This window comes from Phaethon aethereus (assembly GCF_964289735.1).
Source record: "Phaethon aethereus genome assembly, chromosome: 2".
NCBI classification, from domain to species: Eukaryota; Metazoa; Chordata; class Aves; order Phaethontiformes; family Phaethontidae; genus Phaethon; species Phaethon aethereus.
Genome location: NC_138582.1, coordinates 153,256,880 through 153,276,999, shown reverse-complemented (window position 1 = coordinate 153,276,999; position 20,120 = coordinate 153,256,880). Strand labels below are relative to the sequence as shown.

At 39.3% G+C, this 20,120-nt stretch overlaps 1 protein-coding gene across 12 annotated transcripts in view; it reads left to right on the top strand.

Moving 5' to 3' along the window:
* The window catches only part of ABI1 (abl interactor 1), a gene marked incomplete at its 3' end in the record, with an annotated part of 84,878 nt that overhangs the window by 47,974 nt on the left and 16,784 nt on the right, over positions 1-20,120 (top strand). For 8 of the 12 annotated variants that reach the window (XM_081996562.1, XM_081996570.1, XM_081996571.1 and 5 more), the window contains exons 3-5: positions 7,160-7,336; positions 17,873-17,887; positions 18,611-18,711. In XM_081996562.1, coding sequence (XP_081852688.1) covers positions 7,160-7,336; positions 17,873-17,887; positions 18,611-18,711 — 293 coding nt within the window. The remainder of the gene's footprint in view (positions 1-7,159; positions 7,337-17,872; positions 17,888-18,610; positions 18,712-20,120) is intronic. The other 4 variants (XM_081996572.1, XM_081996568.1, XM_081996565.1 and 1 more) reach the window with 2 other exon arrangements.

The window sequence follows — 20,120 nt, the reverse complement described above, 5'->3', positions numbered from 1 at the left end:
GTAAGACAGTAAGACTGTGCATGACTTCTTAAAAACCCCAAACTACTCACTTAGGCTTTTTCATGCCTGATGTGCCTTAAACTCGGAATTGATCTTTTCTGTAGAATGTTTCTCTTGCAGTGTAAATATGTTCACATTTCCCTGTGTTGAATATACTACGTTTTCTTTTTAATTTCCTTCACAAAGTAACAGCATAAAGTGGTGCTCTCCCTGAAGAAGTTAGCTGTCTGGCTGAGCTCATTAAAGCTGGGCATTTTATTGTCCTTTTTGTAGGTCAAACTGACTTCTTTGCAGGTAGCCTGTACCATGTGTGTTGTCCAAGATCTCTTCAGTGCTGCTATGCAATTAACCATAACTCATTTATTTATGTTTTTAAAATATGCTTTCTTTATGGAAGTAGCAGTGGGATAAATCTGTATTTCTAAACCATAACAGGTTAATGTTCTTAGTCTCATCAATTTTTTTTCATTTCAGGGAAGCTTATTGTGTAAACTATATAGCAAGACAATGAAATCTGCAATTTTGGAGAATGACAATAAGGGCTAATATTAAAGCTGGGTCTTGGAACAAATTGCAAAGAGTGAGGGTTTAGGTTTTTATTTTCTTTATTAAGGGATGCTGAAAGCACCTTAGTGTTATTTTCTTACGTTATGTTTCCTTTGGTTAACACTACAATTTATGGCCTGGGTGTATGAGTTTGTAGTACTTAAGAGAAAAATATGTATTTACTAAAAAGTGTTTGCTGGTGTTTGTTATAATGTTTGTAACATTCAACTATATGTATTTTACTGCTATGAGCAACTAAATCTGAAGCTGTGGCTCATTTTTACAGGTAGTACAACAGATCTTACCTTTCATATTCAATCATAAGTAAGCTTGGAATGCAGACAACTGTCCCAGAGGTCGAGGAAGGAAGCTATACTCCTTTCTCTGCACCACTCACAGTCCCATGTATAGCATAGTTTTAGTGACTAGGTTCAATTTGAAACCTGCATCTTTGCCCAGTATTTTGTGTAACATCAAGCACTGCTCCTGCTGAAAGGAGATACCATATTTGACAGATTGGTACACTGACTTGATACATCAAATTTAGTATTTGAAGTGGCTTGTCTTTGACTAGAAATCTTACTTTTTTTTTTTTTCTCCTTATGCTATTCTTTTCTCTTCTACTGCCAGCAAAGCCCTTTGAGTTAAGGGAATTTCACTGCTCAGATATAGAATGAATGAAATACTGTTCTCTCCATTAACTTGCCCTTCAATAATGCTGGCTTTAGCATAGAATCATTTCAAGTTGGAAGACACCCATAAGGATCATCAAGTCCAACTCCCTGCTCCTGGCAGGACTACCTAAAACTAAACAATATAACTCAGAACGTCATCCAGATGCTCCGTGAACTGACAGGCTTGGGGCACTGACCGCTTCCTTGGGGACCCTGTTCCAGTGACCGGCAACCCTCTCAGTGAAGAACCTTTTCCTAATGTCCAATCTGAACTTCCCCTGATGCAGCTTCATTCCATTTCCTTGTGTCCTGTTGCTGGTCACCAGAGGGAGGAGATCAGCGCCTCTCTGTCTGCTGCCCTACTTGAAGAAATTGTAGACTGCGATGAGGTTACCCCTCAGCCTTCTCTTCTCCAAACCAAACCAAGTGACCTCAACTGCTCCTTATAAGTCTTGCCCTTGAGACCTTTCACTATCTTGGTTGCCCTCCTCGGGACACATTCTAATAGTTTGATGTCCTTGCATTGAGGTGCCCAAAACTGCACACAGTACTTGAGGTGTGTAACAAGATTACTTTCAGAAAGTACAGCACCAACTTTGTGCAGAACAGGTTACCGAGACTCAGTGTGATTACACCAAGTATGCCGGGAAGATGGGGGTGGGAAGCGGTAACAGATCGTGCTGTGTGCATGGCTGATATGTCTTATGTCTGTGGTTTTGCTTTCATAACGTAATTCTGATCTATTCTGCTAACATTTAGATGTGTATAACACTGATTACCCTGTAACCAGGGCTTTACTTATTTGAAATAAAGTGTTAGTAACAGACTGAACCCTATATTCAACCACAAACTGAAAAAGCGAAAAGGGAAACAATGTCAAAGTTACAGAAGGCTGTTGCTAATAACAAGCTGTCCGACCTTCCTTTTCTCCTCACTTTCTCTAAAGTAGCAGCTTGAGGAAGCCTGTGGAGTTTGAGCCTATGTTCACTTCTTGTCTGAGTGAGCCTAGGGACAAATTGAAAAGTTATGGACTTGCAGCTCTGTGCATCACAGGACATTTGTTTGAAGGACGTTCATGATGTGAAAATGAAAGTTCTTAAAACCATTGCCTGAAATGGCCTGAAAAACTGTCAGTAAAAATGGTGGTGTAAGTTTAGGATTTTTTTTGTCTAATGTGTTTTGGATGTTAGATTTTTAAATCAAGGAAATGCCTTTGAGGTTACTTTTCACTCATCCTCAAATTCATGGGTGAAAGTGTGTGGTGGTTTAATTTTGGTGGTAGGGTGGTAGATTTTGGGTTTTTTTTGTTTTGGTGACACCCACCCCCCCCCATTTTTTTAATTTGTAGCTTCCTACACTGTACCTTAGACTCTCTTTTGTGGAGGGGTTGTTTGTCTACTGTTTTTACCTGATAGCCACCATTTTTACTGTTGAGGGCTGGGAAGTTGTCCTTCTCTCCCGTAACTGTTACTCCACTCTTCCCAAAAGCCTGGCAGCTTTTTCCAGCTTGCTGGTAAGATAGTTGTGCAGCACCACACAGCGCTTCTCCTGTCCTCTCTGCCCGGTGAGTGTGTGTGCTGCTCAAGCTTCATTCTTGAGGACCTGGGGAAGAGCAGAGTAGGAAACCTGAAGTGGAGTTTTCCTGCACAATGCTTCTAGAGTATCAGTTAATTTAACACAAATCTAAAGGGCAATTGCTTGGTCTAATTCTGTGGTATTAGTGTAGTGAGTTGTCTTGTCCTTCAGCATAGCCTGAAATTGCCAGTGCCTGGTTAGCTGAATTGGTTTGACAGAGAGCTCCCCCCCCCCCCCCTTTCACCAGCTCAGCGTGCATTTAGTCAGAGATGCAGTGAGTGTGTGAGTACCTGGCTCAAAAATTTGAGTTGCAGTGGTTCAGGATTAAAAAGATTGTTAAAGCTTGAAGTTGTTTTCCTTTTTCCTTTTTTATTTAAATATCCCTATATATGTGGGCTTTATTAAAATATTTAGATATTCTCAAATTATCTTGGCCAAATGTACTGCAGTCTGTTTCTTGTAAAACATTTGTCCTGGGACTGCAGACTGTAGCACATGGGTAGAGCGATATCTGCAGCACAGAAAAAGAAGAGAAAAGAACAACTATTTGCTGTATCATTGCTGTGCTGCACTTGGCCTTGAGGCTACTTCTGAGGAAGCAAACAGTTAAATTTTAACTCTACATCCTGTTGATTAACTGGTTTTTTCATATGGTTTGAAGCAGACAGATAGTGGAGGCAGCTAATCATTAACAGTTCCTTCAACCTCCAAGTTTAACTTTGCTTCTGAGATGAGCTGGCATGGTCCCTAGCACCCAGTTATAATGGCAAAGGGGTTTGTTTGGTGGTTTAGTTTAAATTTGCTTCCCGGAGGAAACATGTTGTGCTTTTGGAAGGGCTGTCTTCTCCCTCTTTTCCAAATCAGTACAATGCTGGACTTTTTCTTGCTGGATTTTGTCTACAAGTGAGAAACCCATGCCTATTCCACAAATTTTAAATTATGCTATGTGTATTTATGTTTCAGCATAGGCCATGAAGCTGGTCTGACTGTTTGCTAGTGCTTGTTAACCTGTGTTAACCCAAGTTGGTTTGCTGTATTTTGCTCCCCTTCATCTTTGATGTTTAACAGTAGGTTTTGTGCATGAAATCACAAACTACTGTTTAGCTATCTTGTTACCGTATCATGAGTGGACACTTACTCATAGCTACAGGTGGCCAGAGCTTTGAGAATGGTTTTGTTTGGCTGTTACCTGGTATAGGTGGCTTGTCTCTCTTAGGAATTAACTGTTGTCTGGCTGGATAGCTATGCTATCCGGCTAAAAATCGCTTGTGTTCTGGGTTTCCTCTTTTGGAAGTGAAAAACATTGCCTATGACTAAACAATAAACTTCCACATCAATATCAAGCAAATAAATATAAATACTAAAATGAACAACTGTTATGTGCTTTGTTTTGATAATGATCACGTAACAGCTAATAACATGCAGTCTCTATAGATCTAGAAAAAGTAATTTCTTCTTGAAGAAGCAAGATGCTGTCTAGTGGCTCATGGGCAGCATATTGCTCTGGGCAGAGCATATGCTGGGAGCCTTTGCTTTGCATAGGGGCAAAATACCGCTTTGCTTTTGCAGTGTACCAGATGTGGTAAGAGTTGCTTTGAACAGCTAATTAGTCTCTTGCACAGGCATGCCTGCATGCCGATCAAGGTTTACACATGTGCCCTAAGTTGCTGGCCCTGCACTGTGATAGAGATAGTCTTCTCTTTGCTTGGTTTACATTACTGAAATCCAGGGAAAGACTTTACAAATCGCTGCTCTATGTTTAATTTTGGATAAGCTGTCTGATAGAATTAATACATGCTCTTTTCCCGTTCTAAGGGTTTTTCTCCATTAACAAGAATCTGTTGCAAGATTATTTAAGTCATTTTCCAAAGCATGTATGATATGGCATCTGTTCCTGGAATTTCTTATCCTCTGCTCTAGTAATTTATGGAATTTTCATGGTTCATTGCAGGAAGGAAGTGTCAGTTTTCATGGACTACCTGCTAGGAGAAGATACGTCTTTTTGTACTGTGAAGGGCTTTGGTTTGTTTTGTTTCTTTTTTATTTTGACATAAATGTTAAGAGAACTTTTAGTATAAAGATGCATTTTGGCCCATCCACTGAACAAAAAAAAAGAAATTATTAGTAACAACAGATTCTGTTTGTGAAAATAAAGTAGAAGCATTAATTTATTTCAAGGGGCGTAGTACTATTTTAAAATACCCTCTTTTAAAACATCATAGTATGTTCCTTAAATTGACATTCTCCTCGGCCTCCTACGTTTAGTTGACTCTAAATAAAGTTCTTTTCACCTATGCATTGCTCATATATTACAAAATATGAAGAGTTGCTTATTATTAAAGAGTTCTGTAAGATAGTTTGAGACCTGGTATTATCATTGAACAAAAGGGTTCAGGTTGTACAGAGGAATTGGAAGAGATACGATCTAAGAACATGTAGCACAGCACTGGGATAATGTTTCTTGATCTCGCTGAAAGCAGACTAAAAGGCGCAACTAACATGTATATTTTAGTTTCTAAAAGGAAAAAGAACAAATAATAGCTGGGGTTGAAGAAACATGATTAGTCTTGATCTTAAGTCTTCACTCTGTCTTCTGTGAAATTGGCTGCTAGAGCAAACATGGGTATAGTGGCTGATAGCTGATACTGATGTAGTGGTAAATGCTTGATATATAGGATCATCTCATTTGGAAAGGTGCCTTTTATTCCCAACTTGAGGATTTTTCAGAGCATAAGCATTTAGAACAATAAAGCTTGCTCCAAAGCTTTATTGGGATATTTAATTAACTTATTCCAAATAAGCTAACGCAGACATACACATCAAATGTTGTGCATTGCGCTGGAAAATCACAACTCTTGTTCCTGTTAAGAATCTGTGTGCTGCCAAAGTAAAAGAACCCCTTGCGATGTTACAAGTTGTCTGTTATTTAGCTTTAAGCTGTGAAAACAAGCTTCCTTGATATCACTTCTTTTTAGGTGCTTCTCCACTTGTGTTCCTACTTGTAATCTGCAATGCCATGTATCAAAGCTGTTAAGCAGGATTTTATTTCTTTCTGTACTTACTCAGGAGAATTTAATATTATTTGAGTGTGTGCACCAGTTAATGAAAAAACAGTTCAGTTGAAGGCATTTCATAGTGAACTCTGAACACTGAATGCTGGCTTTCCTAGAAATGGTCATTTCCTGGATGCGTACCTTACTTTTTTCATCTTGCCTCATCTAGAAGTAGAGTGAAAGATAAATGAATTTTGTGCTTCATATTTGGCTCTGCTTCACTAAACAAAGCCTTGCACATCACAATATCCATTTTAGATTAGGCCATTTCTAGAGCCATACCTAAATGAATACTGATGGACAATGATTTTTCTTTCTTTCTGAACCCTGACTCTCTTGTTTCTATGACAGTTTCTCCAGGAGGAATTCATGCTTACAGACTGAGAATTATTTTCCTTAGTGGAAAAAGTGATGGCTTCATAGGTTTTGTTCAGAGTCACTTAGAGTGGTGTTTTGTGTTAGATACCATCTCCTGCAATGAGATCCTGAGGTTCTAGTAGGTACTTAAACCAGTAAATTCAATCCCTGAATCTTGAAACAGGCTTCCTAGAGATGGGACTTCCTATGGCATCTGATGCTTGATTTGTACTTGTTCTCCTTCAGCTAGGCTTTAAGCTGTGGTTATATTGCATGTAGAAGCATGTGTCTATTATATGAGGCTTAGTTTGATCCTTCACAGACTGATGGACTGACCTTTCTTTGTCTCTTTAGGTGTTTCCTAATAAAATGATGGAGCTTAGCCTATTTTATATTCCTTTACTTGCATCTCTAAGGCTCTGTTTTATTCTTTTAGTAAAGCTGCTATAAACAGTATGATTGAAACTAACCTCAGTGCTGAAATTAGTTCTTCCCTATGCAGACTCTTACTCTGATATGCACTGATGGCTTTGCTGAAAGAAATTACCACACAGACTTCCCAAGCTTAGTCCCCCTCTGGGGCTGCAGACAAATTGCTGAGCTTGTCTGTCCTGGTTTCTCAGCTGTGGAGTTGGAGTAATTTATTACTAGTGTCAGTCATAAGAACGTTGAGTGTTAATCTGTAAGTACTGTATCTGCATAGTGTCTTTATAGTGTCAAAGCAGTAATGTATAATTGCATTTTTATTATTAATATTGGTTACTTCATTAAAGTCTAATTCTCAAACAGTGTTGATGTAGATTAAACTCATTTCATCAATAAACTGGCATCCTTCCAGCAGCATTAACTTGGTCCAGACTGTTTGTCTTCTAGTGAAGCCGAAACATGTAGATAGCTCTGTAAAGAAAACAGCAAATGCCTAAAGAAACCCATACTTTCTTGTTTTTAATCTAGACTGTGGACATCCATAAAGAAAAGGTCGCTCGCAGAGAGATAGGCATTTTGACGACCAATAAGAACACATCGAGAACTCACAAAATTATAGCGCCAGCGAACATGGAACGTCCTGTAAGGTATATTCGAAAACCTATAGACTACACAGTTCTGGATGATGTTGGCCATGGCGTAAAGGTAAGAATACCTTGACACTTGAGGACTCCAAGTAACACAGACCAGGACATAGGGTCGGGGAAGAATGTTAGGGACATTAAAATGTTTAGTTCATTTATGGTAGGAAGGATTATGGGTTTGATATGCTCCCACATACAAACGTTTTAATAAAAAAATGGGTTGTTTTATGGTGACCTTTTTTTTATCAATGTTTGCCATAACCTTGTGACTGTCAGTGTAGTCATAGTGTCTGGAAATAACGGCTCATGATCTTAGGCTAATGACTTGTCAAAAAAGCCATTGACTGACTTTTAAAATTACCACTCCTTCCTCTGATTAAATTGTCTCTGCCACTCCCTTTTTTTCTTTCGTTATTGAGAAAAATTAAGTCATCTGTTATGGGGAAACTGGTTGGTGGGGTGGGGTTTTTTATTGGGGGTTTTTGGAGGGTGGTAAGGAGAAAGGGGATCAGCTAGTTGGCATTTAAATCTCAGTGGCATTTGACGTCTAACTCCCATTCGTGCTTTGGGCAGCCTCATTTTCCTTTTCTCTAAATAAAAGCCTGTATAAATTAATGTCTACCTCCCTTGACATGGTCATAGTTGAAGTGAATTAATATAACACCCTTTGCTCCCTGGACGTCTTGTAATAAAAAATAGCTTTGTATCCCCCCAGCACAGGCCTTCCAGGTACATTCAGTTCACAACAATCTTCCCTTGAATGGCATCAAAACACTTTTATTCAACACCCATGTATCCTCTAAAGCTTGACGTGCTCTGGTCAGTCAGTTGTGCAGCTAGATCAGACTATCATGTGCCCTTTGAACTGCTGAGCTCTTGAGGAACAGGTCTTTCAGAATTACTTGACACAAGGGTGCCAGGGTACCTCCTGTTTCATAGTAGCCCTCTGAATGCCTAGAGCAGTCTAATTCCAACACAAGTTAGAAAGCAGCTGTACCCCATGACAGCTCTAGGCTATGAATTAATGTAGTGATTTTGGACTACCTGATTTTTTGTTTTGTTTGTAGCTAAACATATGCTAAACCTGTAACTCTTAGGGTTCTTTTACACTAATAATTTAAGCCAGACTGGATGAAGCATAATCTTATATAGAAGCCTGAAAGACATGCCCTGAATTGCTGTAAAACAGAAACACTGGGGTCAGACAAATTGATCATTTTTCCATACAGTCTCTGCATTCAAGGAGAATTCTCTATGAATAGAGAATACAGGAATCCACAAATTCAGTGTCAGGATATTGGTTTCTGCATTTAAGTGCTCCCGGGATAAAGTGCTGTAGAAGACTTTTTAAAAGTGGAATAATGACTGTTAGTCTCTGAAGATGATGCTTTGCTGAAATACTTGTATTGTGCAGGCTCAAAACAGGTTGAACATCCATAAACACTGAAGTTGTTAAGGTGTAGCAGTTGCATTTTCCAATATGACTATTTGCTTTTAGGAGTACTGCTGTCTTTATTTTTATTAATGTGACCCTATTCGTTTAGGATGTGGAAATGAGGTGCTGTTTACCTATTTCTAGGCAGCTCTTATGGAACTTTTTTAGTAAAGGGTTTTTTAACTGTTAGTGGTTCAATTCTATATTAAAAACTTGGTCTGCTCAGAGGTAAAATACCTCCAGTAGTAAGCAAATTAGCAACTCATTACAAGTCAGCTATAAATTATATCTTGCTATTGTTTCCTTATTGAGTGATTTGTCTAAGTGTTTTATGACTGTGGAAGACATAAAATTGTATTTCTCATAATAACAGTTTCTGAAGTAATAGAGGTTTTTCATTGTTTTCAGTTAAGCTCAGGTAAAAGACACAATGCAGCTATTGCAGACCCTGGAAGGGTACCAAAGACCACACGAAAGCGAAAGACGAGTGTTATGTTTTAAACAGACTGCAGGAAGATGCAAATATATAGAAGAGTTAGTGGAATAAAGAAAAAGCATTTTACAGTTTAAGGAACAGAGTCTCTGATAAGAGATCTAAGCAGGATCTGAAACCAAAACTTGGATAAAGACTCTCAGAAGAGTAAAACCTAGACTTTGACGAAACAATTAACATTTGTTAATATGTATATCAGCACAGACTGTCTTTAAAGAAGGTGAATAGTGCTCCGATACACTGCACACAATGTCAAATTCAGAATACCACAGTAGGACAGAGGCATAAAAACCTGAGAAGTTAAAAGAGAGAACTGCTGGAGGATGCGGGAGGATTGCCCGCAGTTACGCTGAGCCTCTGTGCAGTCAGCTGCCTGCCAGCAGCAAATAGTCCTATTGGAAAATCCAGCTGCTACACCTTAACTTCAGTGTTTACGGATCAAGCAACCTGTTTTGAGCCTGCACAATACAAGTGGTTCAACAAAGTATCACCTTCAGAGATTAACGGTCATTATTCTACTTTTTCACTTAGTAGAAAAATTATGTTGGTATTTCTATGCAGACTCATTACATGAACGAAATAAGCAGCCAGCCAGGCCTCAGGTATATAGTTCAAGATGGCTGTCATGCATTTGATGCCTTCACCAGTGTTGACATTCACTGGACACACTGTGGAGAAGAGTGGGCTGATGTAGTGATGACATAATTACATGTTTTTAGCCACCATATTACTGGGATTCCCAGAGTGTGATACAGATCATAGCTCTGAAGGAAGTAGCTTGCTTTGTCTGCAAACCTAGATGTAGCCAGTGCTGTTGTAAGAAAAACAAACCAAAACAACTTAAGAAAGTGGATCAGGTCCTGTTGGAAGTCAGCACAGATAACAGATGATGCTGAGAATCTGAGTTGCCCCTTGAACGTGCAAATTAGGGGGAAGCATACAATAAATTGAATTACAAACTTTGTCTTGTCTTCTAAGCATGGTCTTAGAAAATGCTTCAGGCTCTGTTAAGTCTTATTTTCTTGACCAAAGATTTCACCCCAAGTTCGACAGCAACATGTCTGATAAGCCCTTAGACACCATGTTCTTCTAGAGGAAGTCTGAGTTCTGCCTAGAGCAACTGTCAATTTGACTAACTTGCAGGTCCATGAATGTCTTCTGCTGTGGCAACTGCCAATAAAGTACAATACAACACATACATCGACATTTAAGTATTAAGTAAAAATTATGCAACACTGAAATCTGTAGATGACAATTTATTGCTGTTAATGGGACTCTGTGTTCTGGTGCAGGATTTGATAAAGAAACAGAAAGGAAAAATAGAAGGAAGAGAAATCAAGGATACAGGCTGGATTATAACCTGTTTCTTATTTTATTTATTTCATGAAATACTGATCCTAGGAAAAATGTCATTAAAATATACAGAATATTTTAAGGAGTGATCCTGAGTTGTTTTATATAAAAAGTGTAAATAGAAATACTGGCTCTCAGAATTAAAAAAAAAAGAAGATAGGTAATCCTTAGAGTAAATACTGTCTTCCTCTGTACATCTTCTGTCTGAGCAAATGCAGAAACACCTCCTGTGCATACTCACAGCTCATTTTCTTTGTGTGTGTCTGATGCTTCTCATGGCTGTAGAGAGGATGCAAAAGCAGATGCCTACACTTGGGGCATGGAGAAGGGCTCTACATGCTCCCCTCTCACATACATGCAGCAATTTTTGTGGGGGCAGGTGATGAGGGTGGGGTGGCAGTGATGGTAAGCAGCTGCTCTCTATGGCAGGTTTCCTCCCTGATGGCAGACACCTCCTTAGGAGGCAGTGCCATTTCCTCCTCCAGCAGCTTCTTGGTAGAAAAGCTTTTGTAGGATCAGAGAGGTGCTTTCTCCTTCGTCCTGAAAGCTCCATGGCAGCCCCAAGCTGCCCCAGCTGCTTCACTCTGTTCACAGGGGCAGATACAGACAATGTCTGCAAAAGGAGTAAAGTTGCTTTTTTCTATACATGCCTATGAAGCCAAAGTTAACATCAGTCAAAATTGGGAGGGTTTTTAAAGTTGGTTTGCTAGTAAGAAGGCTTTCCCTTGCAATGCAAATATTATGTGTAGATGGCTCCAAGAAACACACAGGCAAGCATTTTTGCCGGTCTGTTAAGTAGTTGCTCAGCTGTCACCCTCTGGGGATAGGGGAATGTAGCTAAGTCATTCTTGGTAAATAAGAGTAACTGTCATGGTGTGAGAGCCTACCTTCCTGTGTAGAGCTTGGTTTAAAATTATTAGGCAGAGGCTACTTTAACACTTCCTTCCTTCTCTTCCCCTTCTTCTGTGAAAGGAAAAAAAAAAGGTAGTGTGCCAGCAAATAAATAGGTCAAATACAATTACTTATACAGAAAATCCTCAGTTTAAGAGGGGGGAGAAGGAGGAGGGAGCTTGGAAGCTGCCTTAAAAGCCCCAAAGTTGGCCTTTGAATTTATTATAATCTTTTTTTTTTTTTTAATAGGAGGCAGGTGGAATTGCAGCAAGCTGTAAAATGGCAGCTAAGTAAGAAATTGAAATGATGCCTTATAGTAAAGGCAGATAAAACGATGAATACATGCTAAATTTAAATGCCTAATAGCTGTTATGGAACTAGTAGGTCTTCAAAACAAAATTTGAATTGTATATATCAAGATTTCTTACTTTTCAGCTTTGTTTTAAGAAAAAAATTGGAATTTTGTCACTGTAAAACACCTGCATTTCAGTGCTGTAAGAAGCTTTCTAGCCCAGGAAGTCAAACAGGGAGTTAAGCATTCAGAAATCTTTCTCAAGCAAATGGAAGTTGGAAGGATTCCCTTAAAGGAGGGATTGGGCCCAAATTTAGCAAGTACTAAGCTTAGAGAAGGAACCTTGCTCTCACCCTTGTTACAGCCTGCCCTACTTACCTGCAGTCCTCATGCTTACATCTGTGTCAGTGCAAAACAAATGCAGATGAGGTGCTGATATGAGGGTGGAAGGCTACCTGATTGTGCCTGCTTCCCCTTTAGGATAAGACCTTTTATGTGTTAGCCACTTGAGTATTAACTTTTAAATAATTCACTGGAATAAAAACAAAGTGAGACATGGATCCTTAATCTGAACCCCTGCTGCTTTTGTCCCTGTATTAGCCTTTATCAGACACTCAGGCTTCAAAGAATGTCATGTTGCCAATTTCATTAATGTCACATCATCCCTCTGGGGTCATGGCCAAACAGTAAATATTGCTCTAGAGTAAAGAATGCTTCTCTGGGGGAAAAAGTAACTCTTCCTCTTGCCCACTAATGACTCCATTGTGAGGGTTGACACTCTGTGCTTTTCATAGGGCACTTGCTACTGGAAATTCAGAACTGTGGGTAGTGTCATCTGATACAATGTAGGTTTCAAGCCTTTCTGCTTGCAAAGAAGGCTCAAAACTGTAAGGTCTTTTTATTTCCTAATTTTGAAAAGATTTTTTTTTATGTTAAACTTACTTTATTGTAGCTAAATTGAGAGTTACCAACCCAAAGAATTCAAAAACTTGAAGTATTTAAAGGCAAGAATCTAGGTATCTTTCACTGAACAAGACTACTGAGCCCTGAGGGAACAATATTAAGTTTGTCTATCATCCACAAGGCTGGATGTATGTTTTTGTATGTTATTACCAGTTTAATATGTAAAAACATTTTTAAGGTCAAATGTAACTTGAAAATTTTTGCCTGCTCAGTTTGGAAACTAAAAAAAAAAAGAAATAAAGGAGAGAAGCAATACTGACAAACTAAATCTGGTGACTGTTAACAGAAGACTATATAATTACTAGGTTGCAAATAATACTGGGAGAAGTTATAGTTAAAAGATAAAGGTAAAATTTCACTGAAGAGAGACTTACCTACTCATTTTCAATTTTGAAAGAAATATTGATTTGGAACCTAAATTTTCTCAAAATAATTTGCCTTGCAATAGGCTCTAAGGAAATTAAAAATAAAAAAAGGCTTCTAACCCATTCTGATAAGGAAATTGAGACACAGGAATGACTTCTTTAAAACTGCACAGAACTACTGACAGAAATGTAAGTTTTACCCTGAGTGTCTGACACCCACGTACAGTCTGCCTTCTGAAAAACATTTTTGATTATACATTCTCCCTAAGTTCATGTCTCAATTTCTGTAAGGAAACCACGTTCTAGACTTGGTGCTTTACAGTATCCTTTCTTCAGGTATCCCATACAAATACCTTTGCATCTGCTTTTCCTGCTCTATGTCATCTTGTGGTACTCCAAAACTGCTGCACTGATGAGACAGGAGGCAATCTTGTGCAAAAATCTATGAGGATGCCTATGGGGCAATTGAATTGCCTAGCTGCAGATACATAATAGCATTTCAAAAGGTCTTACAGCCAGCTGCCTTTCTGTAGGGATATCTCAGATAATTCTTTCTTGACTTATAAAGGAAATACCTTTTTAAGTAAAAGGGGAGGTTGACTAAAGAGTCAAGTGTAATTGTGGGTTTCTTTTTTCTGTTGTGGTTGATGACTGTGATTACTCGTCAAAGGTAACAGATCTAAGAATGGTTATTGCTTTTACAGAGCATACATATTAAAGTTCTGAGTTTGTCAGACACTTAACTATTAATGCAGATTAGACTGGTGCAGTTTTTAAACCGGTGTTTCCATTGATCAGCATTTATATTGGATGGTCTTTAATGACTGCGTTCAGTGATCCTTGGTATGGCAGGATGTAGAGTGACATTGGCTCTTTAAATTCAGGAGTTGGAGAAATAGTGAGCAACATACCGCAGGGGAAGTACAACCAACCTGCATAGAGATTTGAAGTTTCTGCAGTCAGAAGTTGGAGAGTTCATAGCTGAAATGTGGAGGAGAAACTTGCTGGACTTCAGTGTGATAAGGATTTTGCGCCTGTGCACAAGTGACGTTTTGTATTTCCGTGCTTATAGATACATTTGCTCACATAAATGAGTTGTGTGCAATGTCCCTAGCCCTAGTTTTTCAAGCACAGTTTGTAACTCAAATAATAGCTTTCTGGTTCCCTGAATCATGACTAATGTTCCCCCATGACTTGTTACTTGGCATGGAAACTATTAAAAACAGTTAGTTAGATGGCTGCCTCCTGAGGCCAGCCAGCAGAGTCCCTCAGATGTCTGGACATCCTTTGGCTGTCAGTAGATATTTCTGATGGCCTCACACCCTACCCTTTCATGCCATTCTCAGTCTTGTCCCTTTGACCTCAGTTACAGAAACCTGCAGTACTGCCTTTGTTGGCAGATGTTTTTTGTACTGCTTAGACTACCAGAACAGAGCATGCTGGAATTGCTGAAATAGTTGCCTTAAGCAAGTAAGCCTCTTACTTGGCACTTACTCAGCTGTCCCAAAACATTGCTTGTCCTGTCCAAACCTACAGCTAAAATTCTCAGCCCAGGTGCTCTGAATTCCTGGCATCAGTTACAGAAGCAGCCTCACTTTTGGCTTTGATAAATGCCTTGCATGGCTGTTGCAAACACCTGTTTTGCCCATTGCTGTAATTGCATTACTCCTTTCCAGCTCACTGCCGGCTCTCAGTATTTGGCCAACCTGTCAAAACCCTGCGGATGTGCCACTGCCCTAGCTGTGATCTTTTGGAAGTGCAGTGAGGTTGACTCCTATTTCTTGAACCTGAAACAGTGGTTTCTTTCTCTTAATTTTGTGACATCCCTTAAAACTTTATCCAGGACTGCCACATGCTTGGTTTTTCCTGGAAAGGCAAAATTGTTCTGCTTGCTTCTTTAAAACATCTCTCTGCTATGATGCTTGCAAGAAACCCCAACCAATACTGCTGCTTACCATGCTATCTTGTTTCTGGGAACATCCTGATCTGTCTGGTTCTCTGCCTCAGCATCACAAGCATCCCCAGCAAGTCTGCACACTGTGTTTTTGTTCTGATGTGTACATCATCCAGGATGCTGGTATCTGGCTGAAGACTGTATGTACAGTAATACAACTAGCAGAAGAAGGGAGTCATGCTCCTTATAGATTCTGCGGCAGTTCTCAGTGCTGCTCTTCATTTGACTAAGCTTTTTTCCTTTTGCACCTCCTATCTCTTATTTTATAGATCCTTCTCAGAACAGTCTCTTCCCTCTTCAAGCTGTGAATCTTATACATGCTGGTGTTCCTCTTCCTCATGCCCTTCATTTCCTTCCTTCCTGATTCTGAACTTGGTACTGATCCGGCAGTTCGTGATGGTCATGTTCTGCCAACTGGCTGACTGGCCTAGAGGTATTTGTAGAGAGATGCTTGAACCTACATTAAACATGTGCCTGCTTTTCCTTTTGGTTTTCTGCTGTGTTTTTTTCCTGTCTTTTTTAGTGAGTCTAGACCCTGCTGCCTAAACTGCTCCCAGTTCCAAGCAATTTTTTTGAATGCTTAGAAAGCACTGCATTTGATTTTCAGACCAAGAAATGCAGCAAGGTTGACCTCATAAGCTCAGCCAATAAATACAAGAAAATGTCTCCTAATTAATTAGCGTATTAACCATTATTAAATAGCCATATGGTTCATCTCGCTTCGATTCATTTGCTTTCCTCCCTTAATTCTGTCTTTTGGATCAGGAGTTCCTCTCCCATAAGAATCCCTCTTCCCTCTGTATTCCTTCCTTCTGCATTTTCCTGCCTGTATGACTCTTGTTTATATTGAGAGCAACAGAGAGGACGTGTACAGAGCTTTTTACTTATAGAAAGCAGTATGACAACTGTTACTAATTCTTCTGCATGATAAAGAAGTGTGTGTATCTGTATTTTGTTTAACTGGTAGCAAAAGAGATGAAGATCACCTGATGTAGTGGTAGAGATAGGAATAAAGCTCAAGAGCTGTTGGACTTCAGATATATGTTTAATATGTTAAACAGTACTTAGCAGTAGAAAGGTTTGAAATAAGATGAAGATTCCTGAATCGTTGCTAGATGTTGATACTCACATTGTCGCTGCAGCAGAGGCAGAATGTAACAGTGATTAAGGAGGAGGTGGAAAGACTCACCGTAAGTGCTGAGTGACACTGCATAAAGGGTAAGAGTGAGAGGAAGCTTTTTGGTTTTATATTTTTGAGGCAAGCAAATTTAGTAGTAGAGGCTGGGTAAGAAACTGTGCAACCCTTCCTTTTAAGCCTTTAAAAGGTTTCTATCTGTGGCTAGAGGGACAGGACCAAGAGTTTCACTTTTTGGTCTCTTTTAACAAATTCCTCGTATTATGCCATTGCCCTTGGCAACTGGTGAAGTAAGGGGAAGGGCCACATATTCCTGTGAGAGGGGAAAGCAACGTCATTGCTAAAAGCCTGTTTTAAAAATACAATACTTGGGAGACTACCCTGGCATCCTAGAAATTGAGCCTTTGTGTCTATCCATGAAAGAAGTATGTGAGGACAGAAATGGTTTAAATGCCTTAATTCTGCCACTCTGCTGATGAACCTCTGCCCAGACTGGGAGTGAATCGGATGACCTTCAAATTTACTTAAAACAGTTAAACTTTTTCATTTGAATTTTGGAGCGGGTTTTGTGTTTCTGTTCTTGTAATATGAATAACTTAAGGACAGGGGCTTTCAACCTCTTTTGATTTATAAACGCCAGCTGGTTTTCAGTGTTTTTTCAGACCCTGTCAGAAATGTCACATATGCACATTACTGTATAGCATGTTTTAATTATTTTTCCTGAGTTCATGGATGCCTTTAAACTCGTCTATGTTTCTTGGAGGAGGAGGAGGAGGAGAAGGTGTAAACAACAGTTTGAAAAGCTGTGGAAGTGACAGTTTATATAGAAACAACCTCAAAAAAAGCATTGGGGTTATTTTATGTTTTGGGGGGTTGTGTTTGCTTGGTTTTTTAAAATTGGTTAAATGACTCCTTTTCCACATTCAAAAACATGAGTCCTCCCCCCCTGAATAAAATCAGAGAACTCAACTTGAATTTATTTAGTATTTTACATTTGCTTTCATTATGAGGCCAAGTTTTCATAATTTTTTTTTCCCTCTGCAATCACAAAGGCTGTAAAAATGATATAGTGGAGTCATGTAATGACTTGATTCTAAGAGCTAAAATTTCAGAATAACAATCATTAGAGCACTGCCAACACAGTTTTGAGCAGCCAGTGCTGTGCTGGCTTGAATCAGATTTCAATCAATAAACCAGAGGTGAAAGGAGCTGCTGCTCATCCTGTTTGAGAACTCCCTTTTCTTTATTTACCATTCAGTGCAGCAGCTAGCATTTCTTCAAAACACATGAAGGTTAAATGTCAAAACAACAGGCAAGTCTATTCTTTGCTGTATAGCTGAAATTGTTGTTTTGTGGATGAATTCTTAAGTGCTTGTTGCCATTGAAATTGCATTGATTTGGAGTTGGACTTGAATGGTCAGCAAAGGGCTTTTCAACCCTTTACTGCCCATGAGGAGCCTGGCAAACAAACCTGACAAAGCTTAGCTAAACTTAATTTTGACACAAGTGTTTTTCCTGTGGTCACTTAATCAGACACAGAACTTTCAATGACTGAGACAGTAAAATCTCTGTTAGCGTACCAGGATGTAGCTAATTATCAGTAGACAGAAATGATTTTTAAAAAATGTGATTATCTGTAGTTTAACCTGTCCTATCAGTTGTGATGGATCTGCCATTAATTTCTACCTTTTTCCCCCCTTTTTTGCCAACGTTAAGTGGCTAAAAGCCAAGGTAAGAAGTGTTATTTCTCCTTTGATCCACAGTGCCTCATGTGACTGATAGTAGAGGCTGCAGAGCCATTAAAACTGAAGCGCTCTCTTATGCTCTCCTCTGCTTTCCATAGGATATTTAGATTAAACATGCTATACTTAATTTTTTTTTAATTTACAGCGTTTAGCGTGTGTCAATATATCTGCGATACATTGACATCTGCATTTATACATAGATACATTAATTTCTCTAACACATGTAGTGCTTTGCTCTGAATTCAGTAGATGCCTTGATTCCCTTCACTTACATTTTTTGCAGGAGACTTCCCAGACAACCTGAATGACTCTGCTAGTCAAATAGCAGAGGCAAATTGAGAAATTCTGGGCCCGTGCTGACTGTATTGTACTGTCAGTGTTAAAGTTTGATTTAAATTATTAACACCTGAACAGAGATGAACACTAACATGGCTTTCCTTTAAAGAAAAGAGCATATAAGAGATCTGTGCATGAACCTGTCAATTGCCTACCTTTCTGATGTCTGTTGGAAATTAATGACAAAAATAACATTAAGCTTGTATTTAGACTCTTTGTATTTACTGGTCTTTGTCTTGCGTGTAGCTGAAAACTTGCTGTTTGACAGCTGTCTGGGAATTCTCACTTCACGTTCTTACACATCCAAAAAAAAAGCTGTCAATAATAGAGCTGCTCTGTTATAAAAATAAAATCATGTTTTCCCTTATTTCAGCATGGAAATAATCAGCCTGCAAGAACTGGCACCTTGTCAAGAACAAATCCGCCTACACAAAAACCACCAAGTCCTCCCATGTCAGGCCGGGGAACTCTGGGGTAAGAATGAAGACTGCTTGGTCCTACCTGTGTAATAGAAAGTTTTAATTGTGCAGGTGTTGGTGTTTCTTAAAAACATGGATAGATGGCAATTCTGTTTGCCTTTAGCAAAAAACACAATTACCTTTTCTGTATAAACCCTTTCAGCTGCACTGACTCTTTATTTTCATGATGACCTTTTGAAAGAATGTTTTTTCATGGGGGAAAGATTTATTATAGATATGGGTAAATGAGGAGGCTATTGTTACTCCTAATTTTTGGGGAGAAATCCTTAGTGACAAAAAAGAATGTCACTAAGGTTTTAACTTCAGTCTGGGAAAGTCTTCACTGTTAAAGTTTTTGTCTGCTCATGTCTCAATATTGTAAGACGTATGAAATGACTGTTGGTGCTGTATTTGTTGCATTATCTAAGCAAAATTTGTGGCATTGTGAACACATTGGCAACATTGATTGTCGCAGGTGTGTGCATTTTTATTTTTATGCCTAAATGGGAATAGTAAAATCCTTCCTTGAGTCAGTGTGATCACTGTGACCAGAGTTCCCTGTCATAGCACCTGTTTTGCTGCTGTGGGCCTGTGGGGAGTGAAATCTTCTTGTGCTGGCAAGTAATTGTTGCTAGGGACCAAAATATTAATACTTGAGAAGCTCAGAGCACGTGCCATCTGGTTTTGTCTGTCCAACTGTGCAACCTTCCAAAAGGCACCCTAAACAAGAACTTCCACCTATTTGCCACTCTCAGTCTTCCCTTCATGACGTGTGGGGGACTGAGGCACTCTAAAGCTGGCTGGCATGGTTGTGTTGGCTTCAGGTATGTTGTCTGGGAGAGGTGGGGAGCTGGAAAAATGAGGAATAATGAGATGGAACAGGATGGGGATCAGGAGCAACGGTCAAGGAAAATTAGAAGCAGCAACTCCTTTTGTCAAAGACTTAGTGATTTTTTTAATCCTGATTTGATGCTTTTCTGCTTCACGATGGCAGTGTTTGTTGTGTATTCTGCAGAGAAATTACCCTAGAGGTTTCCTCAGCATGTTTTGTGAAAATTCCCATTGCTCAAGGGCATGCAATCAGTATTCCAATTGTCGCTCTTCTCCCAGCTGAGAAAGAGTTGTTTATCAGCCCTGGGAAGCTGGGTAGCGCTTTCATCTCCTCTTGGACGTTTGCTAGCGAAACAGCAGTGCTGATGTACTAGTGAGCTGCCTCTTTCTAATGCTCGCCCCTGAACAAGCCAGAGCTGTTTGGTTGCCTTAGCTGATGCCTGATAAGGATTAATCAGCTGAACGTCACTTCCAGATGAGCTTGACGAGAGGCAGCAGTTGGCTGAGGGGGAGGAATAATGTGGGTTCATAACAGAGATTTCTATCTGCCTTTCTTGTTCAGGAAGTACAGCTCTTGTCTTGAGCAGCCGTGTT